The sequence below is a fragment of the Diabrotica undecimpunctata genome, chromosome 3 (genome assembly GCF_040954645.1).
Source record: "Diabrotica undecimpunctata isolate CICGRU chromosome 3, icDiaUnde3, whole genome shotgun sequence".
NCBI classification, from domain to species: domain Eukaryota; kingdom Metazoa; phylum Arthropoda; class Insecta; order Coleoptera; family Chrysomelidae; genus Diabrotica; species Diabrotica undecimpunctata.
In genome coordinates this window covers 53,774,276-53,801,287 of record NC_092805.1, presented here as the reverse complement: position 1 = coordinate 53,801,287, position 27,012 = coordinate 53,774,276, and the positions used below count along the sequence as shown (strand labels likewise).

At 33.8% G+C, this 27,012-nt stretch overlaps 1 protein-coding gene across 5 annotated transcripts in view; it reads left to right on the top strand.

Annotated features, from left to right (window-relative positions):
- LOC140436811 (uncharacterized) overlaps nt 1-27,012 on the top strand; it is a 321,169-nt gene that overhangs the window by 245,455 nt on the left and 48,702 nt on the right. For all 5 annotated transcript variants that reach the window (XM_072525934.1, XM_072525933.1, XM_072525932.1 and 2 more), the window contains 2 exons: nt 10,703-10,852; nt 11,006-11,791. In XM_072525934.1, the coding sequence (XP_072382035.1) occupies nt 10,703-10,852; nt 11,006-11,791 (936 nt within the window). The remainder of the gene's footprint in view (nt 1-10,702; nt 10,853-11,005; nt 11,792-27,012) is intronic.

Sequence of the window (27,012 nt, the reverse complement as noted above, 5' to 3'; positions counted from 1 at the left end):
GCCTATTATTGCTTGGGAATCTCGCATTATCATTTCTATCATTCTTATAATTTTATTTGGTATATTACTCTCTTGTCTTGGGCCATTTTTCTTTTGTTAACTTTGTCAAACGCCTGTTTAAAGTCTAGGAAAAGTATATGTGTTTCTCCGTCGTACTCGTATGTTTTCTATATTACTTGTTTTAGCATATGTACAGAGTCTATCGTGGATTTTTCTTTTCTAAACCCGTACTGGTAACCACCTATGCTTTGTTTTGTATATATTGTTAGTTTGCCTCTAATTTGTCTCTAATTATACCAGTCATTACTTTATCTGTTACATTCAGTAAGTTAATTGCTCGGTAGTTTTTGCATATTCTATTGTCTCCTTGTTTTGAGATTGTCACTATAATTCACTTCTTCTATTCTTTGGGCATATTTTCTTTGCTCCGTACATTATGTATTAATTCATAAATCTGTCTGTATAATGCCTCTCCACCGTATTTTAAAAGTTCTGCGCATATTCCGCCTCCTCCCGCTGTTTTCCCATTTTTAAGTTTGCATATTTTCTCTTTCACTTCTGTATATGTCAGTTCTTCCCAGAAAAAATAATTGACATAAATAATTTGCTTTTGTTTTGTTTGTATAGTTTTAAATTAAAAAGTGTTTTTATATAAAAAAGCCTTCTTAAAAATATGTTGGAGAAATTTTAACAGCAATAGTGTAAATATTTTAGTAGAGTATTACTAATTAAAATTGAAATCACTGATTATACCTACTTAATACTATCAATAATAAGGCTTTAGTAATAATTAGATCTTTTGCTTGTTACTAAACTGTAGGTAGCACATTCTATAAAATCACAACTTTCCTAAAATGTAGTTAGCTAAACAATTTAGAACTTTTGTCTCAAAATTTTATTTTCTATCTGTTATTGGTCTTAACCAAAATAAAAGAAGATATTGTAAGAAGTACTTGTTTGGACGTTAAGATCTAAAATAAATAATTATGAGAAGAGCACTATCTGCAAACAGGGTTTCAGCAAGATACGAAATGGGGTCAAAACCTTTAAGATCATGAAAAATGAGAGGTGGAAGAGAAGAGTTGAAAGCCATTCTGTTTTTTGATTAAGATAAACAAGAAAATCTGACGTAACCTGTACATTTAAAAATAAAAATATTGTAAAAATTAAACATTACAACTAGTTCAGAAAGAAGTTATTAACTGGATATGATGTTTGGATGCTTGAGAAACAAATTTAAGGACTTACCTTAATGATTAGAAATGTTTAAAACAGATTTTATAAAAAATCTGTCTTCTAATATGTAAGTTTCCATTTATAAAAACTGTTAAAATGTATAAAGTTAAATGTATGTCAAACAGAAAAAAATACAAATATAAATATTATATTACAGTTATAAAAAACTGACTACTTACTCTACTTGAGAGAATGGTTTCAAATACCAGAAGCTGCGAACATAATACATGCGGCACAAAACAGAGAAACCTATCGTTTGATGGTCGCCAACCTTCGGTAGAAGACGGCACATAAAGAAGAAGATAAAAAACTGTCGGTCAGATAGTCAAGCGGCCCAAGCGAGGCAGGAAGCCGACTCACATTCGCTTGACCGTCGAAATGCTTTAGCAGACTACGGTTCATACCCTGGCCCGGAACAGAAAAACAAAAAGGCTAATGCAATCGTTAAAAATTCTAATTTAATTTGCTACTTAGACTAGAATATGCTGGTGTATCTAATCTAAACCTTCAAAATATAGCGACATACAAAAAGAAATAAGAAGAAAAATACCAACAGCAGAAGAAGCGGGGTTCGAAGAGAAATTATGAAAATTGAAAATCTGCAAAGAAAGCACGATGTATTCAACTTACACAAGAAGATGAAAGAGGCTAGCAGTATAGGAAATAAAAGATAATGCAATTTTGTCAATAAAAAGGTAACCTTATCATAAATGAAACTGATAAAATAAAAAGGTGGAAGAGTACATTAAAGAAATAAATAGTAATTTTCGACAAGTAAAAGATGCACAAAATTATATTACATATAAGTCTCACAATAACAAAGAAAGAATCAGAAAATGTAATAAAAATAGCCAAAAACAGAAAATCTACAGGATGAGACAAAATAACAACAGAAATAGAGATACTTGGAAGCAAAGGGAAAAATCACTTCTTTGCCTTTTAAATAAATTGTACAAAATCGAGAAAATATGAGAAAGATTGGCTTTCCAATTCTCTAATTGTGATGCTTCCAAGAAAAGCAAATGTTAAAAAGTGCTCTGACTATAGAACAATCAGTCTTATGAGTCTTTACGTTTTAAAAATCCTTCTTCTTATAATTCACTTCAAAATTTATGCTAGATTTGAAGAAAAAAAATCAGTGATACGTAATTTGGTTTCTGTAATAATCTTGGAACAAGAGAGGTACTATCCATCGTACAAGTGATGTTTAAAGATTTAAAGATGACAGTCATCCCGTGTACATATGCTTTATACACTTTGAAAAAACATTCGATAAATTTAGACATGAAAAACGATAAAAATTATATTCTCAAAAAGGCACTTACCAAGGTTGATATGGTCAACGGAATTAAGATGAGTAATCTGAGATATGCAGATAAAACTGTGTTCCTTGCGAGTTCTGCGGAAGAACTACAGTTAATAATTGACCGTGTTACTGGAGAATACGAAGAATACAGCTTAAAACTTAATACTTCAAAAACTACAGAAGATGACTACAGAATTACAGCATATTGAACTGAAATAAAGGAAACTGAGAACGTAACTTATAGACTACGTAAGTCCATGGGGCATTTTTAAGGGGCCATTAAGGGAGTAAAAACAGGTTATTTTTAAAATTTGTTAAAAAAATTGTTTAAACAATTTCTGCTCAAAAATTTTAGCCGACTACCTTCTGATTTGTTTAAAAAGGACATTTTTGAACAGGAATCCGTAAAGAAACCAAATCAAAAACATTTTATTACACAACCTACCTACACAGCTATTTTTTTTTGTACGGAATTTCGTTTTTGTTGATAAATAATGTCAATATGAACAAAATATTTCAATGCCCTAAAGAAATTTTTGATCGTAATATCCCATTAATCAGAAGGAAATTAATTTTACTTTAATAAGCACATGTACCGTGAAAAATGTACGGCATGTCCAAAATGTTTCATATTGGCTTAAATCACTTTATTTGTTCTACTTAAAAATCGATGTGCCCTAGATTTCTAACCACTGCACCAGCCGATTTGTACGGCACTGTAAAAAAGTGATCTAAATAACGATCCAAAACTATGTGTGTAAATGCAGTACTGTATCAAATTGCCAAAAATGAGGTCAAAATTTTTCGAAAATCAAAGATTGTTCCTGCTACTGATACCAATATTTTTGTACGGCATTAGGCATCATTATTTTTGTATTACCTACCTAAATATATAAATTCCGTACAAATCTTTGACCAAAAAGACCCTTGAGTGGTAAGTTTATCTTACATGTGTAGTCACCTGTACCGATAAAAATTGATGGCATAGTTTCTACAGTTATTATTACATATGTAGTAGTATTGCATATGTAGTTACAATATTGTAGTATTGATTCATATGTGATTCATGCTGAAACAAATAACCCCTTAAAAATTTCCCATGGACTTGTAGTCTACTATCTCGGTTAAAATATAAATGACAATTGGGATATAATCAAAGAGATAACAATTATTGAAAAGGCCAGGGCAGTATTCGTCCAAATGTAAGGTCGAAAAGGAAATGTGGTCAGAATATTAACAATAACCTGAATATAAGACTCGTCACATGATACATCTTCTCGACATTATTGTATAGAGTTGAAAGCTGGACGCTCCCTAAATCGCTGCTAAATAAACTTCAAGCTTTCGAAATGTGGGAATTTGAAGGCTGATTCGCATAAGCTACATAAAGAGGTATTACAACGTTTAAAGAAATAACCTGAAGTAAGAAAGACCATGAAAATACAAAAATTGGAGTATTTTGCTCATGTCATTGTACACAGAATGTTATGGAGTCCTTCATCTTATTATTCAGGGTAAAATATGTGAAAAGAGGGATCCCGGTTAAAAAAGAACATCGTGGTTCGTAACCTACCTAAGTAATTTAATAAGTCTTTGTTATCCTTCAGATCTGCGTTAAATAAAATCATCATAGCCAATATGATAGGCCAACGTTCGGGAATGGACATGGTATAAGAAGAAAAGAAGAATGATTTGCTTGATTTATCTTGTAAATATTTGTTGACTTAAACGGAAATTGTAGTTGATAATAGTTATTGTTATAGTACTGCACCGATACACCAATTAAATCACACAAAGCACAAATGTTAAATATTAAAATGATTCAAGGACCAGTTTTGAAGTTTGTACTACTTTAAAATATACTTTATAACAAATACGTACCCAATAAACAATTACAATTATATTAAAAATTAATGACTAATGATTTTCGTGTTAATACTTTAGTTAGGTAGGCGCTCTCTCTCATTTTCAACCATTTTCCATCCACTCCTGAATGTAGGTCTCTCCCAATTGCTTCCATCTTTCTCTATCTTGCGCCAATCTAATCCACTGTTTGCCTGTCACTGCTCTTCTGTCATCTACCCAACCTTTTGGGATCTTCCCATGCTTCTTGTTGTCGTCCTTGGTCACCATTCTAGAATTCTCCGTGTCCACCTGTTGTCATTATATCGGGCTACGTGACCTGCCCAGCGCCATTTCATATTTGTAATTTCTTCTACAATATCCCTAATCTTCGTTCTACGTCTTATCTCGGTGTTTCTAATCTTGTCTCTCAGTGATATTCTAAGCATGATTCGTTCCATTGCTCTTTGTGTTGTTTCTAATTTTTTAGCAGATTTTTTGGTAAGGGCTACTGTCTCTAAGCCGTAGGTACAAACTGGTAGTATGCATGTGTTATACACCTTTTTCTTTAAGTTAACAGCAATGGAGGTGTTTTTCAAGATTTATGCTAGTTTGCCGAAAGCGGCCCATGCCAGTTGTGTTCTTCTTTTAATTTCAGCATCTTGATTTGGTTTTCCTAGTTTGATAACATGACCTAGATGCACATAATGTTTAAGTATCATTATATACAGGTAGGGTATCCTGGTCAAACTCTGAACCAGCACCTTAACTTTAAGAAACAAACTTTGTAGGTTAATTACCAAGCAGGTTGTTTATCTAATTTGAAGCCTATATAAGGGTAACCACCAGCTATCTTGTCTTCTTCTTCTTCTTCCGCTTTTCCCTTTTCAGAGGTTGCTGTTCCTTACTTTTCATCGCAACTTGTTTCTGTCTATCGGCTATTCTTTATCTAAAGCTTTCTCTCTCAAGTGTTCTGCCACACAGTTCTCCCATCTTATGCTCGGTTTTCCTCTACCCCTCCTTTTATCAACTTTTAACAGATCTATCTTTCGTCCCACATAGTTTTTATTTCTACGTCTGACATGACCAAACCATTGCAGTATTTAATCTTGAATCTTTTTTGAAACTGTTGTCACCCCGGATCTTTTCCTAATCAAGTCGTTCATGATCCTGTCCATTAAGTCTTAATGTTAGCCAACATTAACCGTAACATTTTTATTTTAGTTGACTCCATCTTCTTTTCCTGAATCTTCTTTACAAGCCACACTTCACCGCCGTACACCAACGCAGGTCTCACCACACTCTTTTATATCTTTCATTTCAGCCCTTCTCCCATTTTTTATCACAAAGTACTCCATTAATTAGCTTCCAGTAAAACCAACCAGCCTGTATCCTGTGGGCAATTTCTCGATCTAGTGTTCCATTTTCCGTCATGTAGGAGCCAAGATATTTAAATTCTCCCAAATTCTTCTTGTTTTTTTTTCAAACAATTCTGTGTCCCCAACCATTTCTCTACTTCCTAAACATATATACTCCGTTTTTAACCTCACAGTAAGTCCTTATTCTTCAATAACTCTTCTTCAACTCTTTAACTTTTTCTCCAACATATATTTGCTGTTCTCTACTAACACGATATCATCATCAAAGAGCATTGACCAAGGAGCCCCCTCCCTTTCTTTCTCTGTTAGAGCATCCATAACAAGATTAAACAGGTAGGTACTCAGTGAAGAACCTTAACGCAAATCAACCGTCACTGTAAAACTTTCGGTCAATCCAATACTTTGGTGTACGCTACATCATACCTATCCTTTACGAGTCTTAGATCTATAAATACCAAATCTAGCTCTCTTTTATTGTCATTTCTCTACTAACTATCTCAAACTAAACAAGACATCTGATGTCCTCCTCGCTGGCATAAACCCAACTGTTCTTTTCCTATCGATGCCACTCTTCTTAACCTTTGGGTTATCTCCCAAATTTTCATGGTGTGCCATATTAACTTTATCCCTTTATAGTTCTTATACTCTTGAGTGTCCTATTTATTTTTATACAGTGATACCATCACGTTCTCTTTTCATGCATTGGGCATACTTTCTTCCTCATATATCCCACCCATCATTTGCAACAAAATATCAATCCCTTCCTCTACTAGAGCCTTTCAAACCTCCACAGGTATTTCATCAGGTCCTACTGCCTTCTTATTATTTTTTATCCGATTTAACGACTTTACAACTTCATCTCATCGTACTAGTATTCAGTCCTCATAACGAACGTATAAATAATCGACCAATTCCATCCCAATCCAAAGTCAATAACACTATTTCCTTTATCATTTCTTATTCCACTCGCCAAACCTTAGTGAACTCTTTCTATTCCCACTATTTCTCTGCCTATATGTCCATTTAAATTACCTCAAATAAAACACTTTTCGTCTGCAGAAATCTCGAGCATCTTACAATCAAGGCACTCCAAAATTCTTCCTTTTCAATCAGCAAGCTCTCTTCTGCTACCTATGATGTTTCCGAGTTTGAGAGTTGAAATATTCTCAGGACTAGCTTCTTTAGCTGCTTTCGTCTTCTTAGGTGTAGCCCTAGCTCACTTTTAGAGGTCAGGTGAGGCCTTATTCGTTCTAAAGCATAATATGCCACTCCCTAAAACATAAATAACACAGTCAATTTTAGTGTCACATACTGGCACTCAAATATTTTCTGTCATTTAAATTAGATGGCACTATGGTGCGTTACCGCTATTGTTAAATGAGAAATTTCGTTAGATACCGGCGTTTCGGTTTCCATAAATGTCTTTGGTTTTTGCTCTACCTAATGAGTTCTAAACAAAGACGAAACTTGTCATGTAATGGCGTGAATCAAGACAGACCTTTAGCGTAAAAATACATGTATCCATGCGTTTTAGTGTATAATATGCTGTCCTTTATAAAATGACTAGGTTTCTTTACGTATTAAGATACATTATGCAATATAAAAACTAAAATTATGTTGACGAGTAATTAGACTTAACTACTTTATGCACTAGACACTAATCAATTTCGTACAAACTTCACTAACACTCAATTAATTTAGCGATAGAAGTTTAGATTTGTAATAGTCTCAATAAAAAATATTTATCTATAGTTGAGAATCAAATTTGTAGGCAGTAGATTCTCAGAAATGTGAATGCGATAAAGCAACGACATCGTTGTTATAGTTTGTGATGATAGATATTCTAGCAATTTATATTTTAATTATTCGCATGCAGCAAAATTATTGTAGATTAATGATCCTTTTGTTTTCGATAAGGTATCTAATAAAATGTATTTACCAACACCAATATTAATGTATAATATTAGATTATATACAATTTCTATATATAGAAAATGTACGTATAAAGGATAAAGTTACGAGAAAGTACGATAATATTATATGTAAAAGTCATGCACGACAACGTCGTGTTCTTAGGAGTAGTAAAAAGGTATAGTAGATCAACGTTGCCATAAGAAAGAAAGAGATAAGTTACTTATTGATTTGGTAGTTTAGCATTCAGCAGTCTATCGTTTACACCGTTGCAGTGAATTTTAAAAATTAATCTTAATATATATATATAAATATATTATTTATATTTGTAACTATTTATATATATTTATATTGATAATTAGTGATACAACCGAAATATCCACTCTTGTGTCAAATTGTATCTTCTTCTTTTAGAGTGTGTCTTATACAATTTTTCCAAGACTCAGGTGTGACATTTTTTATGGAAGTAGCTAACAAGCTTTTGACCTCCGCTATTTTAAAACTCAAGTTTTCTCTTGCCACTTTTTTTTGTATTTGAGACCAGATAAGCTCGATATGGTTCAGCTAACAATGATAAGGAGAGAGGCAATATGCAATTTTGTTGTTTTTACGAGCCATTTCGTCGACGGCATACTTCTTGAATTTGGGTATATGTATCCTCGCGTTATTTAATAACTGTACTTTCAACATGTTGTCATCGAATGGTATATTTTTTGAGAGAGTCAATTGATAATGTCACCTTTCCGTTAGGCAGTTGTTGGTGTTGGCTCCAACCATCGACTGTGGTATGACTCATTGTCCAAAATAACGACAGAATTTGCTACAAGGTTTGGTAGAATCTTTGAAAACCAACTTTCGAATCTTTTAGCGTCCATTTCCTCATGGTAATCCTTGGCTTTCTCGGATTCTAATAGTAAGAAGCCATTACAAAATAAACTCGAATCGCTACCTATATGTATTATCCTTTACCCACTGGTATTTTTAAACCTGTTAAAAACTCTTCAATGAAGGCTTGGCGATGACTTTTAAGTTCAAAATGTTTCCACTCCTTTAAGACAGTATGACCTGGATTCATCCAAGTTCCATCTAAATAGTACACTTTTCGCCCTCCACGACAATATTCTTGGATGTGTTTCCCCCACAAGAAAATTTCATATTTTTCTATAAGAACCCTGTCCATTGGAATTTATTTCGACTTCAACTTTCTTTAGTGTTGGGATTTTGTTCCGAAAGAAGAAAGCGTGGAATTTTCTCCAAATAACATATTTGGTGTCATCTTCAAGCTGGATGCGTTTTCTACCTGTGGTTTCATAGTTTTCAAGAGGGATATTCCGGAAACGAACATTAGTTTAAAATATAAAATAACAAAAATGTAATTACTTATACTTAAACTTATCTATAAATCTTTAGACTTTTCTTAGTATAGAATAGTCATTTGGTCAAGTTTTCTCCGCAACACCCCGCCTTCTGGCGTCTGGTTGTTAAATAATTTCACACCACGACAGTAGTAAATTATCATTTCACGTATCAAGTACTCGCTCGCCGAAATCGGGTATTCTCAAACCGGTGTTTTCATATATTTTATAAAAGAAAGTGTATTTAAAATTGTATAGTAATATACGGCCGCGTAAGGCCTTTCTACTCTAAAAAATTTAATTATAAGCCGAAATTCACAAGTGTTTTTATTTCTCTGAAGCTGTATTTGCTTAACCCAAGAATCCTCATCATTCAACGGTCACTGTGAAGAACCCAACCTATGGAGATACATCCATCATAAGTCCCTTGAACTAAGGCTTGGAATCGAAAGAATTTCAAGTCTCGTAATGTAGTTAGCTGTTTACAAAGCTCCCTAAAAGGGACATTATCCGATGTGCCTTCACTTTGTTTAATTTTTTTGTACAATTCTGTATATAGTTCTCCTCGACACTTTAGTCAAATTACTACACAGAGTAACTACATCGTTGACCAACATACTTTATTCCTTTCACGGAGTCAATAATATACGTTGTATACATATAATAGTTTTTCTTCGATCGAAAAATTTGAACATCGTTAACTTTGACTGCTCTCGCCTTCCATATTGTTTAAAATACTAAAATACGTGTTAACTGCTTCAATAATCAAATAAAATAATAAGACTGATTTTGGAATATTATCTCACACCGAAAGATGTAATAAAATTTTAAGACTTCGTTGTCCAAAAAAAACTACTGTGTAAAAAATGTAAAATATTTACAATGTGTTTATGTGAGTCATGTACTGTTTACTTCGATAACAAAACAACTTAATCCCTGAGTTGCCTGCTTACATCGACGATCGCAGTTTTAGGGAGTTTTAACTATTACCTACTAAAATAAAACGATTAATTTATTGTTCTTGTTATTACATTACCGTGGTACATAATATAAATAGGTATTACTTCGATCCAAGTAGCTTTGTCATAACTTCTTATGAAATTTTTCGTACGCGACTGGAGGACCTACGATAGCATTGAAACGTCACTATTACTTCTAAGAATTCACTGCCTACAATTATAATTCTCACTTATAGCATATTTATATACTACCTTTATGATTATTAGAAATCTAAATTGCAATACCCTTTGTTGTTGCTCGTTACGATCTATAACATAAAATTATTTGAAAATGGTATCTGTAGAACATTGCACTGTAATCTAAGTAATATAAAAGTAATTTTTCTTAAGATAGCGTTAGTAACGTTATGTGATTTATTTCTTATCAGTTATAAACAACTTATATATAAAACACAATATTTTTCTATAATCGAATCTTTTATACCGAATGGAAAACGCATATTGTTTCTAGTGATAACTTAATAATGATTTTTAGATTTAAGATATATTTTTGAATAAAATAAGAATTAAGTTTATGTAAATAGGTTTTTATATAAGTTGCTTTCTGTAAAATATATTATTGTACATAAATCAAACCATTGTACAGAAACATTCTAATCACTTCCATAGGGCATTTTAAATATCTCTACACACTTTTTTGCACAAATTTTATAGGTTGGCACAACTACACAGTTTTCTAATGAAATTGTAAGCACCGAGTCTTCTTCCACCGTACAAAGTACAATGCCGACAGAACAAGCCATTAACACCACCACAACCACTATCACATCAACTACAAGTACACCTGAGGTTACTCCACTAAAGGTATAATCTGCCATAAATTTTATTTTAATTACCGATCTTTAGGGCTGCTTTCTAAAAACGTAATGATGCGTAAAATTTATATTAATAATAGTTATTAAACAATTTGTTTTGGTTAGACTGACAAACTAATTTTTAATATTATTATCCCAACAGTTAGAAGAAACTTTTACCGAGGACAACGCAATTCTATCAAATAAAATCGTGGATGATACAATATACCCTGAAAAACCAACTCCATTCTCAGCAATTCAAAAAATAGGCACACCAAGAAAACTAACACCTACAACCATTACTCCTATATTTATAAGTACGACTCCGTCAGTATTTCCAACATTTTTAACGACTTTCTTCCCAAATTTGTTTTCTAATGAAGCAACTAGAAAACCTAAAGTAACAACAATTTCACCAGGTGTAATTAGAATCTCAGCTGCTCCTTCAGTAACTCAAACCACTTTTACCACTGAAAGACCTGTTACAACTACCCAACCAATTACCACAACTAGACCTACCACAACAACTACAACCACTACCACAACAACCACTGCACCAACTACCACCACTAGACCACCAACGACAACGAAAATAGTAACATCAACTCCAGGTATAACCACCACTACCCCAATAACTACAACTACTACGCCAACAACAACACCAAAACCAATTACAACTACTACTATTCCTACAACAACACCAACACCAACAACAACTACAAGGATGACCACTACAACCCCCACACGATTTACTCTTGGTGAAACAGTTACTGCTTCTACAACAGGAAGAACAGACGCTTTTACTGATTTTAATACTATAGAAGTTACCACAACCGCAATTAAACTAAAAACATTGTCATCAGAACAAAAGAATAATCTTAGAGAGATAGCGCAACTAGAGAAGGAACAAGCCACTTTGTTGCAGCAATTATCATTTTTAACGAATCTGGTAAGTACTTACATTTAAAATGTAATAAAACAAGATTTGTGACGTATTTTCCCAATAATAATATTTTTATTTTGCAGAAGATTTTCTTTCTTATTTTTCTTTTAGTAGAACTAGGTCCTTTTTAATCCGATATGTTTAACCTTCTTACTAAATCTTTTTCATATATATCTTTCGTTTCATATACTACTTTAATATGTTTCCTTCTTTATGTTTATATCGTTTTTCGAGCGATGTTATTGTCTCATTTATATGTCATACATAGGTTTTTGCTTTTTTGTAGCTTTTAGTGTTCATGCTTTTTGAGTTATTGTTAAAACCAGATGCTTTTATTTTATATTCGTTAACGATTATATTGGAGTTTGTTTGTCTATTATTTATCGTATTTTTTACTATTGTGAGATAGTTTGCTTTTACCAACTAGTTTATGAGGACTGCTTTAGTACATTTATCTTGTAGCTTTCTCATCATTTCACTTAGATTTTCAGAGTCTTGTGACTATTTTATCATCTGTTAAATCACAAATTATTGTAGAATTTATTATCGGCATGTCATTATGAAGTCGTTTCTATTTGATTAGATTACTAACAAAAGTAGGTAGCAGGTATAAACATAAATAAAATGTACAGTCACTCATGGATTCCCGCGTTTGATTTTTGTCTTTTAGTGAAATATTGTAAAATTTAGATACCAACTAAATAGTGAAAAACTGTTATAGGCTTTGTTCAACTTTTTAGTTTTCTGGAAAAATAATAAATTTTACAATAAAAGAAATCACAGTTTGAGCCTGTTATGTTTGTTTGTATAAAGTTTATTAATTTTTGTATACCTACAATATTAATAATATATCATGATTTTTTGGGCTTTTTAATTGATATCTAAATTCAACAGTTATTAATATGACAACGAAATGTTAGTATTATTTTGAAAGTATATTATTAAAAAATATACACATTTTCTCTGTGTTTTCTCGGTGTTGTGACCCCCTCTAACAAGCTCACATTAAAAATGATTTTATTCTATAAGGAATTTCCTAACTATATGCACAACATGGGGTAATTTTTAGGCTTTAATTTTCTTCATAAGGGTTACAGATGCAAAAAAAAATCGGACGAAAAAGTTTTTTAACAATACGCAAAATTTAATTTGTGTTTTATACACTACCATAGGCGCACTGCAAAAATGTTTAAGGGGAAAAGGATACTAGACTCGTCCAAAAATATCAACCTGTACATTTTTACAACCACTTGGATACTTAATAATTTAAACACTACACAGTAATCCAGATTTTAAATTTGAAGTAAATATTTCTAAAAATGTAGGAGCTATAAAGATTAAAACTAATAAAAGAGACTTAATAGAAATGACATTGGCACTTTGTGCCCGTTGATCTTCGCATTTAATAATACATTTAATTGTCCACGTTAGTTTCATCATCAAAGTTTATATCAGATTCGTCATCATCCTTTAAATTATTAATCAATTTATTAACAGGAACTAGGAATTTTTTATAGTCCTCTTCTGTTGCCATTTCGTTTTCATTACACCTTTCCAGTTTGATTTATCTATGGTTTCAAGTTGTTCTTCCTAATTTTACTACATTCAAGAAAAATATTGTTCTTGCATCCTTCATGTTTCAATTGAGCCCATAACAGTTTAATTGGATTTAGCACACAATAATATGGAGGTAGACCTAAAACTGTGTGTTCATTATTCGTTGCTTCGTAAACACGGGTATGAAGAACTTCTATATAGTTATTGTTTTTTTTTGTATAAGTTTCTTTAAAATACAAATCTTCTTCAATTAAAAAATTTAGGAAATTTCAATGAATTCGAACTTGGAATTTTTCTGGAGTCGTATTCTTTCCATATCATTATGATAATGTAAAGACGAATCTTGTCAGTTCTTAGCTGTCAATGTTTTTTTCAGAACACGATTGGAAAATATTTTTTTCAATTAATTCAATACGTTAACTTTCTGGAAAAATTGGAAAATTGAAGAAAAGTTGGAAAATTATTAACTGAGTACATTTCATAAACGGTCTTACTGATTGTTTCCAAGAGATAAGATTCAATAAAGCGAAATTGTGCACTATCACTTGTCTTCTTCCCAGATGTAATTGGATTTTTTCAAAATCTAATACACAGTTGATTAAGGCACTTTAGTTAAAAATATTGTTTCTTTTATAGCTTTTGCCTTAGATAATTTCAAACAAAGTCCATTATACACATTTGTTACTATCTGGCTTGCCTCTGGTGATAATATGATTTCACGTGTACTGGTCTCATTCTGATCGGCATATTCTTCTGGCTCAAAAATTTCTTTTTTTTTGCTCAGAAATTTATTATTCTTGCTCAGAAATTTATTATTATTGCTCCGAAATTTCTTCTTCTTGCTCAGAAATTTCTTCTTTATTATCTAAAATCCAAGGACGCCACATTTTGTCGTAACTCAAATATAAAATAACTACGTATAACAAACTTTTGAACTGCAAGCACAGAAAATTCAAAATATACTAAAAAATCCCAGTAATGTAGAATAATAATGATTGTGCAGCCATTTATTTTTTTTATTTCAATGTATTCCTTTGTTTACTTCCGGCACAGGTAGTAACAGGTAGTTATTGTACGTTTAATTATTATACGTGCTATTCAGTATGTCTATTCAGTGTATATATATATATATATATATATATATATATATATATATATATATATATATATATATAGATCTAGCGGTTAATGTGGGCTCCGTACTAAAACGGTGTTATACGAACTCTAGGAGAATATACACCGAGTATATTATTATCTAAGTAGCGCTTTATGTAGACTCCGACCAACGCATAGGATCAAGTAGGCTCCGTAATACGTTAAAACATTTTTGGGATCCGTATACACCTTGTCTGGTACAAAACTAAGCTCCTGCAATGTTGCCAATAATTTTATTAGTCGTAGATTTTGAAATTTTACAGCAGGTATATTGTGGGACTTAAAATTTATATTAATATTCATCAATTTAGGCATCGAGGAATTTCATAGATACTTGGCTAACGTAGTTAAAATTTTTATAATATAAATTGTTAACCGACATATAAATTTATATTACTTTTATGTTTAATAGGCAAGGTAGTAATTTATATTACTTGCTTTAATTATTTTTAAACTTAAGTAAGCGTCTATTATAAACTTGGAAAGTTTCCATTTTTATGCATTAGTATTTTCTTTTAATGCATCGGACTGAAACATTTATCATATAAATGTACGTATATCGAGTGGAGTTTTCGTGTAACAGTTTAAAAAAGTAGTAGTACTCTGATATTTGTTACCACATAAAATTATAGAAAACTCTGTACAGCAGGGAGATCTTAGTAACTTTCTGATTGCTACAGTTTATGACGTGCAATATTTGTTTCATAAATTCTTCTTCTTCTTTCAGTGCCTATTCGTTCCGAATATTGGCAATCATTTTGGCTATAATTATTTTATTGACTGATGCTTTAAATAGATTCGTTGTTGTTGTGGAGAACCATTTCCTCAGGTTCTTCAACCATGATATTCTCCTTCTTCCAATTCCTCGCTTTCCGAATACTTTACCCTGTAGGATTACCTTCAGTAATCTGTATTTAGTGCTGTTTCTCATTATATGTCCGAGATATTCCAACTTTCTCCTTTTAATGGTATACATCACCTCTCTTTCTTTGCCCACTCTTCGTAATACGGTCTCATAAATTAATAAAATTTAAATTACAATAATTTATAAATCACTTTTTAAATTGGTCACTTATGTTAATAGAGGTCATCGTGAGTGCAAAAAGTAACAACGAGTACGAAAGATATCAGGCATCAGGGGTGGTATTTGTAAATCTAAATACCGCTTACGACACCTTAAATTAAAGGGAATTTCTCTAAAAACTATATGACATCCCCTTAGATAATAAACTCACTCATTTTAATATATTAAAACTGCTGTATATAGAGATTCGCGGATAGCGGGTAGGAACTCCTTTTTGGACAGTCCTATCAGGGAAAGTGAATCAATCCCTGCCTTCCGCAGATTCCAGGTGTTTCCTGGCCCGGGAAACTAGTACCTGTTAAGGGTCCCTTCTCCAGGGTTATGGATGAAGACCACAACGGCATCCAGGGCGGAGAAGAAGGTCTTTACAACGGTCTGAAGGGCGGAGGTGGCAGCCCAATGGTTTTAGGGTTTATATAAAATCAAACCTGGAAAGCGGTAGCTGGTCTTTCAGTATTTGTATTAAGCGGAAGTTAGGCCAGAATGGTCAAAACATAACAGTACCCGGTGCGGTGGTAACCACTTAAACAGCATGTACACAGCGGTTTAGAAATCCAAGGGAATGACTACTACACTATTTTTCCCAGGTTTATCAATATAGCTGAGGAATTAAACGATGGCCCCGAGTACGGGCGCCTCTTAAATAAGGTAGGGGTGCGAAGAATGGGTCCGGCTTGGCCAAATTTGATATCGAAAAAAGCTGTAGAATAGGCACATGGAATGTGCGGAGTTTATATGAACCCGGAAAAACACAGAATGCCATAAATGAGATGAGAAGACTGCAAATATCAATTCTGGGTATTAGTGAAATGCGATGGCCCCGATCTGGCCAATGCCATGTGGATGATCATGAAGTGTATTATGCAGGAGAAGACAGTAATTATCATCGTAATGGTGTAGGATTCATAGTCACAAAGGATGTTAGCAAATGTGACAGGGCGATATGCCAGGTATCTGAACGGGTCATAATGATTCAGTTGAACGCGAAACCCAGAAATATAAATTTAATACAAGTGTATGCACCGACAGCGGAAAGTGAACTGGAAGAACTTGAAAAGTTCTACGCCGATGTAAAGACCGTCACTGACCAACTCAAGACTAGAGATCTTACTATTCTGATGGGTGACCTTAATGCTAAGATAGGAAAAGGCAGACAAAGTAACATTATTGGATGTTATGGACTGGGTGATAGAAATGAAAGAGGAGAATATTTCTCAGATTTTGCAAAGAACATCATCATCATCATCAATCAGCCCTGAGTTGTCCATTGTTGAACATAGGCCTCCTCTAGACTTTTCCATCTGCTTCTGTTCTGCACCTCTGCTATCCAATTGGTCACGATTCTTTTGAGGTCGTCGGTCCATCGCGTTGGGGATCTTCCTCGGCTTCGCTTGTCAGTCCGTGGTCTTCACTCAAGCAATTTTTTTATCCAACTGTCGTCTTTCATTCTTGCAACATGTCCTGCACATCTCCATTTTTGCCTTGTAATATGTTCGATAATGTCTTCCACTCCGGTTCGTCTACGAACTTCCTCGTTTCTTATTCTATTTCTTAAGCTTATTCCAAGCATTGATCTCTCCATCTTTCGTTGTGTCCTTCTCAATTTTTCGGCTGATGTTTTTGTTAGAGTTAAGGTTTCTGCTCCGTATGTGAGGACTGGTAGAACGCACTGGTTAAAAGCTTTTCTTTTTAAATGGATCGGTATATTTGTTTTAAATACGTCTCTCATTTTTCCGAATGCAGCCCAACCCAGACTTATTCTTCTAAGTAGCTCGCATGTTTGATTATCTCGCGTTAACCTTATTTCGTGACCCAAATACACATATTTTTCCACAAGTTCTATGGGCGACTTTTCAATTTCTATTAGCTCATTGGGGACGAGATTGGTCATCATTTTTGTTTTTCCATAGTTTATTTTTAAATCGACTTTCTGGGTTGCTTGCTGTAGTTATTGTAGCATAACTCTGGCTTCTCCTAAGTTGTCTGTTATGAGAACAATATCATCGGCATATCTGAGAGGATTGAATATCTTTCCATCGATGCTAATACCCTTTGATTCCCACTCTAGCCGTTTAAATGCGTACTCCACAACTGCTATAAATAGTTTTGGCGACAAGGTATCTCCCTGCCGTACCCCTCTGCCAATTTTTATCTTCTCAGTTATGCAGTGGAGGTTAACGGTTGTTGTCGCATTTTCGTATATATTTCGAATAATATTTGCATACCTGTGATCTATTCTGCATTCTGATAGTGCTTTTAAGATAGCAACTGTTTCGACTGTGTCAAATCCTTTGTGGAAGTCGACAAAGATAAGAGCAAGGGGTCTGTTATATTCGATAGACTTTTCAACTAGAGTTTTAAGGCATTGCAAATGGTCGTTTGTTCCGTGTCCCGCTCGAAATCCTGCCTGTTCTTCTGATTGATAGAAATCGAGTTTTGCTTCTAATCTGTTTGTCAGTGTTCGAAGTAAAGAGCTTGTATAGGTGGTTAAGCAAACTAATTGGCCTATAGTTTTTGAGATCTGATTTATCCCCTTTTTTGTGGAGGAGGATTGTAACCAAATTCTTCCATGTACTTGGAATGTTTTCACTATGCAGACATAGATTAAAAAGTGTTTGGATTCGGGACATCAAAAGTGGACCTCCTAGTTTAATTGTCTCAATGACTACACCATCTTCCCCCGGAGCTCTATTATTTTTCATATTTTTGAGGGCATGTTGAATTTCCTCTCGTGATATATCTGGTATATCCTCCGATCCTACATTATGTACCTTTTGTATTGGTTGTTCGATGAGCTCTGGAATAACTTGACTTTTATATAATGTTTCATAGAAACTTTCTACTACATGTAATATGCTTGGTCTATCTGAGATAATATTAGAATTTTTGTCTTTAAGTTGGAAGATTTCTTTTTTGCCATTTTCCATTTTTCTCCTCAATGCTTTCATGCTTTTGTTGTCTTCTATAGTTTTTATAATTTTCTTGTTGTTGTATTTTCTAATATTCCGTCTGATGGCTTTAGAGATTTCTTTATTGATGCTGTTTATATCTTCTGAGTCAACATGTCCTTGACTTCTGAGCATTCTACGGTCTTCCATTTTTTGTTTCGTTTCTTTACTAATTTTTTGTTCTTTTCCATGTTTAGGGCCAGATTTTTCCTGAGCTTGTGTAATGTATCTACTATTTCTTCGTTTAGGTTATTTACGTCTTCTCTTGTTGTATTGAGAAATCTCTAAATTGATTTAAGACTGTAACATCTTTGACTATATGTTTTTTGTCAGTGATGATGAAGTCGATCTCATTTTTTGTCTTACCATCGGGGCTCTTCCAAGTCCATCTTCTATGAATTTCCTTATAGAAGAAGCTATTCATTAAATATAGATTGTTTTCTAATAGGAAATTTAAGAGTATTTTGCCCCTTTCGTTTCTATCTGGTGTGCCAAAATTTCCGAGGGCATTTTCAGCTGGATCAGTGCTTATTCCTATTTTGGCATTAAAGTCGCCACATATTACCGTAAAATGTTCTTGGTCTTCTGAAACAGCTGTGTACAAGTCATCATAGAACTGTTCTATTTCTTCGTCAGCGTGACTCGATGTTGATGCATAGACTTGAATGATCTTTATGGAGTAACGGGTGTTTAGTTGTAATTTTACAAGTATAACTCTTGTGGAAACTGCTTTTACTGATATGATATTCTCAGCTAGTTTTTTATTAATAAAGAGCCCAATACCTCCATTCCCATCGTTTTCTCCGACATAATAGAAAATGTGACCGGATTTTAAAGTGGTTAGGCTTTCTCCTTTCCTTCTGACCTCAGCGACTCCAACAATGTCCCAATTGATTTTATTAAATTCAGATTCCATTTCTATGATTTTTTCTTCTGATAGAAGGGTTCTTGCATTGAAACTTGCAATTTTTAAAAATATATATCTGTTAGATGGTTTTCTAAAATATGTCAGAATTTTGTCCCCCCCCCCCCCCCCAGAATCCGTGGGACTGACTGATAGTCTAGTCTATCAGTGTGGGATTCTGAATTTTTCTTTCTACTCACCTCGGGTAAATCCGTTTTTGTATTTGTGTCTGACATAATAAAGGGGTAATAGCAATTAAAACGTCACGCTTGCTTTGCGTGTTGACGAGTTTTTAGTTCAGCCGCCCATTATGGGTACAGACGCTATTGACAACCGCCCAATATGGGTCAGACGCTATCGGTTTGATTTTATACCATCCCTAAAATCCAGGGATGCCACTTCCGCCATCCACGTCGCACCGAAGATCTTCTTCTCCGCCGTGCCTACCGTTGTGGTCTTCACCTGTATCCCTAGGTAGGGGTCAGTGTTATACCCCACAGAACTGGGTCCCGATCTGGACTTGACCATGTATTCACTCCGGCCTACTGAAATGATAGATGCCAATCCCCGCGACATGGACGCGCCAGATTGGAGTTACCCACGTGAGTGACAGAGTGACACAACTGTGCTCCGCAAAGAACATAACCTATGTATAAAGAACACCTTTTTCAAACTACCTAAACGGAGATTATTTACATGGAAATCTCCAGCAAACACTCCCCGTAATATCGTCAGAAATCAAATTGACTACATAACTATCAGTGAGCGTTACAGAAATGCAGTAAAGTCTGTAAAAACTCTTCCTGGTGCCGATGTTCCATCTGATCACAATCTGTTGTTAGCAGAAATAAAATTAAAACTTAAACGGATAAAGCAACAACGATCCTATAACAAACTGTATATGGATTTTATTAGAAACAATAGCCAGATGATTGCAAACAATTTAGAGAGCAATTTTGATAATTATGAACAACAAGAATCCATCGAGGATCATTGGAACCAAATCAAAACGATTATAAGCAACTCAACTCCAAACTTAAAAGAGAGCAGTCAAAAAAAGCAACAGTGGATGAACGATGAGATTTTGAATTTGATCGAAAAAAGACGCAATTTTAAGAACCAAAACGTACAAATATATAAAGTAATTAATAAAGAGATAAGGACTAAAATAAAATCTGCAAAACAAACATATTTCGAAAACAAATGTTCAGAAATTGAAGAATTACAGGGAAAACATGATTCATTTAATATGTATAAAAAAATAAAACAACTGACAGGTCAGAACAAAAAACAGGCAAATAACAACGTTGATAGAGACGGAAAACTGACTATCACTAATTCGCATAAAATAGACAGATGGAAAGAGTACATTGAGGAACTGTTTAGTGATGAAAGGCCCGAGCTTAAAATTAACGAAGTAGTTACAGGACCTGACATAACTATGGACGAAATTGAACAAGCAATACGATTAGCAAAGACCCGAAAAGCGACGGGACCAGATGATATACCGAGTGAAATAATAAAGTGCTTCCAAAGTTCAGGTAGAATATCTCTCCTTCATCTGTTTAATAAAATTTATGAAACTGGCTATATACCAACGGATTGGCGGCTGTCGATTTTTGTGACGATACCTAAAAAAGCAAATGCAAAAAGATGTAGTGACTACCGAACCATCAGTTTGATGAGTCTCAAATCTCAAAAATCCCTCTTTTATACCACTTAAAAGAACATAGTGAAGAATGACGGTACGCTGATCTATATCAGGTGTTGAATCAATAATTAGAGAGTAAAATTTCGCTTTCTGTAATTTGTTCACTCTTATGAGTTGCAGATATTTCAATACAATAGAAATAAATTCATCACATATTGTAGGGATAAATAATTTATTATACCAATCTTGCAGTTAGATTGAACTCAATAAATATTCCAAAGCACCTATTTAATTATTATTTTACCATTATTTTCACACAAAATCATTTTTACCACGAAAAGTTTAAGGGGTAAGAAATAAATTTGATTGTCGCTACCATAGGTAAAAGTATTTCCCTTCAATATATTTTTTTCAAATATTATTTTTAAACACGTGCATAGTAAATAGTAATGGGAACAATATATCCTCCATACATTAAATGTATCAATATCGCTCAACAGTATTAGTACAGCATATTGGCACGTATGTAATATGATCCAGAATATATTACATACTAAAAAATACTATGTCTAAGTAGCCATTGTCAAGATCAATAGCGCCGATATAGGTAGTTAAAATTTTGAACACTTATTTTAACTGTTTATTATTCATATAAACGACTTGTGACTGAAATTACAAACTTATTTACTCTGCATAAAGAGATTCTTTATTACCTACAGTTATTAGTACACAAATCTGATTCGAAATATCGTCGAATAGTAATAGTCTGTATATAAAAATTAAATTTTTCATAAAAAGTAAATGATAAGCCATTACTTAAGGGGTCAAAAGAAGGAGGCTTCAAGAAGATTAAAGTACTAATGAGACCATTGCAATCAGACGCACCCTGGAGAATGATTAACTAATTAATTGGCTAATTATTCAATCACCCGTGCAATATGATTTTGTCAAATCGAACCTTTTAGGACAACCTATTCTAATTATGTTTATAAAAATTGAGGGCATATCTAGAGATAAAGAAACTTTACTTCACTAAAACTCATAGGTAAGACATGTGTCTAACATAAATGTGACGTATTTCTAGTGCAGATAAAACCATGTGATAAATAGAAAAGTGTTATCTTTGCCGACAAAGAAGCAAAGAAAAACTCAAAGTGAGAGAGGAAAAAACCAGTCAACTGAGAGAACTTTTCAACGATGTTGAGCTTGGATCCACCATCTACATCTCTCTCTCCAATAGCGCTACAGCCCAAATCGGGCCTTGGTCTCCTCCAAACTATGCCTCCAACCTTGTCGGTCTCGCGCCGATCTTCTCCAGGTTCTCACGTCTAGCAAATTTTGCGCGTCCGCTGCCACTTCATCCTCCCATCTTCTCCGTGGCCTTCCTTTTGGTCTTGCGCCCTGCATTTTACTATCAAGGGCTCTTTTCGGCAATCTTTCTGTCTCCATTCTTACTACATGACCAGCCCAGGGAAGTCTCTGAAGTTTAACGAATTCTGAGATCGGTGTCTCTTTGAACAGTTGGTAGAGTTCATGGTTATACCTGGATCTTCATATTCCGTTTTCGTTAATAGGTCCAAATATCTTTGTTAGGACTTTTCTTTCGAAGACTTCCAGTTTTCTTTTTGTCTCTTCTGTCATCACCCATGTCTCGCATCCATAACATACTATTGGTCTGATAATAGTTTTGTAGACCCTGATTTTCGATCTCCAGTGTGTGTTGTTGGAGCGAAACACATGATCGAGTGAAAAATAAGCTTTGTTTCCCTTTACTATTCTTCTTTGGATTTCTGGCTCTTCTGTTCCATCCGTGTTTAATGTAACTCCTAAATATATGAAACTTTCTACCGTTTCAATATCGTCCTCTAATTCAACTGTGCGTCTGTTTCCCCTAGCTCTTGCCTGTTTTATTTTTTTTTGTCTTTTGAATATTTATTTCTAGTCCGGTCTCTTTTGCCTTTGATTTTAATTGTGAATATATTTCTGCCGCCTCTTCTGTTCTGCAAGACATGATGCTGATATCATCGGCATAGGGCAATCTGTATTGATTTATTTGTTAGGAGATTACCTCTTCCAATAATCAGCTGTCTTATCACATATTCCAAGGTCAGGTTGAGTAGTGTCGGTGCAAGCCCGTCTCCTTGCTTTAATCCTTGGGGCTATCGTAAAATTTTCAGTGAGCTAATTTTGGACTCTGACAGTTGCTATTGGCGAATCCATTGTTGTTTTTAATAGTCGGATGTATTTTTGGGGGATATTAAAGCTCTGCAATATTTGGTATAACTTGTTCCTATTAATTAAGTAGTAGGCTTGTTTGAAATCTATGAATATGTTGTGGACGTCAATGTCGTATTCCCACGATTTGTTTAAGATTTGTTTCACTGTGAATAGTTGGTCAGTTGTAGATCTTCCTTTTCGGAAAATGGTCGTTTGTTTAGTATGTAAGTAAAAATTTTGTACGCCGTGCACAAGAGGGTTATGCCGCGATAATTTTCGCATTTTAGTTTATCCCCTTTTTTATAAATTGGGCATATAATCCCGGTTTTCCAACCATTAGGGATCTTTTCATCATTCCAAATCTTGTTCATGAGCACATGCATTTGTCCTACTAGGTGATCGCCACCTAATTTATATAGCTCAGGTGGGACGTTGTCAATACCTGGAGCCGTATTGATCTTTCGTGCTCGTATTGCCTGTTTTACCTCTTCCATCGTTGGGGGTTCTATATTTTCGGTGTCTCCCTCCATTGTGATGCATGTCAATATGATCTTCATTTTCTTGTGTCCCTAAAAGAGTTTCAAAATAGGTTTTCCAGACTGATTTTATTTCTTTTGGACCACTGGTTATTTGCCCTTCTTGATTTCTGCATAGATTTGTTCGGGGTTTATATCCTTCTCTTAAATTGCGTAGATATCTGTACGCCTGTCTTATATTGTTGCTCTGAATATTTTCTTCCATTTTCTGTATATTCCGTTTTCGTATTTTCTTTTCTTTGTTCGGCATATTTTATCTGCCCTCCGTCTTGAATCTTGGTAACTTGCCCTTCTTTCTCTGGTTCTCCTTTCCATATATTTCTTGTGTTCTTCATTTCTTTTCTGTATGGCCTTATTACACTAGTCATTGAACCATTCCCTTTTTTTATTTTTCTTATTCTTGCCTATGATTTTTCTTGCTGCGTCAAAAACTTTTGTTTTGATTTCTTCCCAATGTTCTTCGGTACCTAGTGCTGTCAGTGTTTGTGTTATTTCTCTTTCATAGTTCTGTGTGACATCTTGTTGTTTAAATTTTTGTATATCTAGCTGTTCTGTTCTTTGTTCCTGTCTTTCTTTCCTGTTTCTCTGAATTCTGCATTTGTATTTTATCTGTACTAGGAGATGGTCAGATCCGCAGCATGCTCCTCTTCGGCTTTTCACATCTTGTATGCTTGTTGCGGCCCGTTTGTCTATCAAGCCATGATCAATTTGGTTAGCGGTTGTTCCTAGGCATAATCCATGTCGCTATGTGTAAATAGGTGACGATAAAAGAAAAGCTTTCTATGATCAGTTAGGTGGTAGACTTAGAAATATTCCAACTAAGAAATGACTCATAATAGAAGGTAACTACAACGCTAATATAGGCTAATTAGACAGAGGAAATGAACATATAGATGGAGGATACGGCATTGGAACTAGAAATAACGCAGCAGATAATATACTGGAATTAGCAGTAGCACTAGGTATGGCCACTGTTAGTAAATGCTTTTAGAAGAGAGAAAGCCAACTTACCAACCAATAGAAATATTAGAAAATCAGTTTAAATTCACGCAAGGCAAATCAACAACGGATGCAATTTTTATCATAAGGCAAGTAATGGAAAACTAATGTTAGAACAGGTGAGGGTATGACTGATAAATTTCATTTAAGAATAGTACTGCATCAGGGGTCAGTGCTAATCCCTTATCTCTTCTAATTAGTGTTGGAAAAATTAACGAAAACATGTCAAGGAGATATTCTATGGTGCCTGATGTATGCTAACGATGTGGTGTTAGTAAGAGATAAGGAGAGATAATTCAATTAATGATTGAGACAATGAAGATGGGCGCTTGAGCAAAAAGGTACTAAGGAAGACAAAAACAGAGTATCTAAAGTGGGCATTTAAAAATTAACTTCAACTTCACTTTAAATCAGGTTGTAATGTTGACTGGTAAAACTATTGAAAAAAAATCGTTTTATCGTTTTAATCGTTATATGTGTATGAAAGAAATTCATCTTGATATGGCGAAAGATAGAAAGATATCTCTGTATATAAGGATAAGGCGTAAAGGGATAAAGGCAAAGAGAATGATGATGAAGAATCGCTTATTTTTATTAATTATTCGCTACTCGATTTATTCAAAATATTATATAACAAATTGTTCATATTTGTTAAATCAGTAATGTTAAAACTGTTTGAGAAATAGCTAGTTAAGAACCACCTTAAGTTAATGAAACCAATAATAAAAGAAAAGAGCTGATTCCAAACCGATAATTTTTATTCAGAGATAAAAAATATCCTATGATTAATTGAATATACAGAATTATCGATATAGGTAACTAAGTGAGAAACTTGTTGAGAAACACGTTTTAGAAAAAAAAAATTGTGCTAGTCTTTTTTGACATAGCTTAGGCCTTTGCTAAAGTATAGCATGGGAGTTTAACCTGCAAATAGTATAACTACATGGTCATAGTTGGAAATGACACTGTCATACTCACAGTATTTGACAACAGCAAAGTAGCAGCAAAAAAATTATAACTGTTATTAAATAAAATTCATATGTACTTAAAATTGGAAACCTAAACTAAATGAGTCCAAATTAATGAACGTCAAGTTTATACATCTGAAAATCTAAAACATTAATTTTACAAAAAACGATGTCTAAATACCTTATGCATCTTTCACAAAATACATGGGAACTGTACTTGAGACTTCTATAGTATATGTTAAAAAAAGGGAGGAACTCAGAAAAGTTATCAGAAAATGTATCCGCAACTCCTATAGACATTAACTTGGTACATTGATATATCTGCTCCCCGATTTTAGCAAGCACTCACCAAACCATTAAAACTGCTACATTCATACTTCCTATTATCCAACGATTAGCCAGTCCAGGAATATATGCATTATTATGGTACTGATATTGCTGCTGCCCCTCATCCGCTATCCTATATCTGCTATATCCGCTATCCGCTATCCTAATTTATTCCATAGATTAAATATTAGAATACTATAGAATAATGCCATATTACCAGCAAAAAAACGGTATAATAGTAACGAGAAAACCAAATTAATGTTCATTAACAGACAAAAGAGACGATGTAAAATAGGGCATATAACGTAACAATAAACCCATATAATTTTAAAAAATTTGAGCGTTTTAGATATCGCAGATAACGTTGTCACATAAGAGACAAAAGGGAAAATTCAGGTAGCAAACTGTTATATGTATAACCTCATAACACTTTTAAATCCAGAAGTGTAATACATACTACTAAAATAAATCCGGATATATACATATATAAGACAATGTAAGTAAAACTCAGGTATTAATTACATCAGGATTGCTTGAAACATTGCCCTCAGTTAGAAGTGTTTTACGACCGGGAACTAATGCTAAGGTCAAACAGGTATATAAAAATTGCACCGTCGTACAAGAAACTAAATCTCAACGATTTGTTATTGTTACAAGTTATTGTTTTGCACTTTGTATTGATTTGTGATCTGATTCATAATAGAATTATATATTTCTCTAAGAATTCTTCTTTCTGCGATGCTCAATCGGCTCTTATTTTATTTTTTCATTGTTCGTGTTTTACTTACATACGTAGAATATTATTTTTCTTACTGCGGGATGTATTTTTGGATTTAATTTTTTGCTTAAAACGTAGCAATTGCCAGCTTGTATTCTGTTGT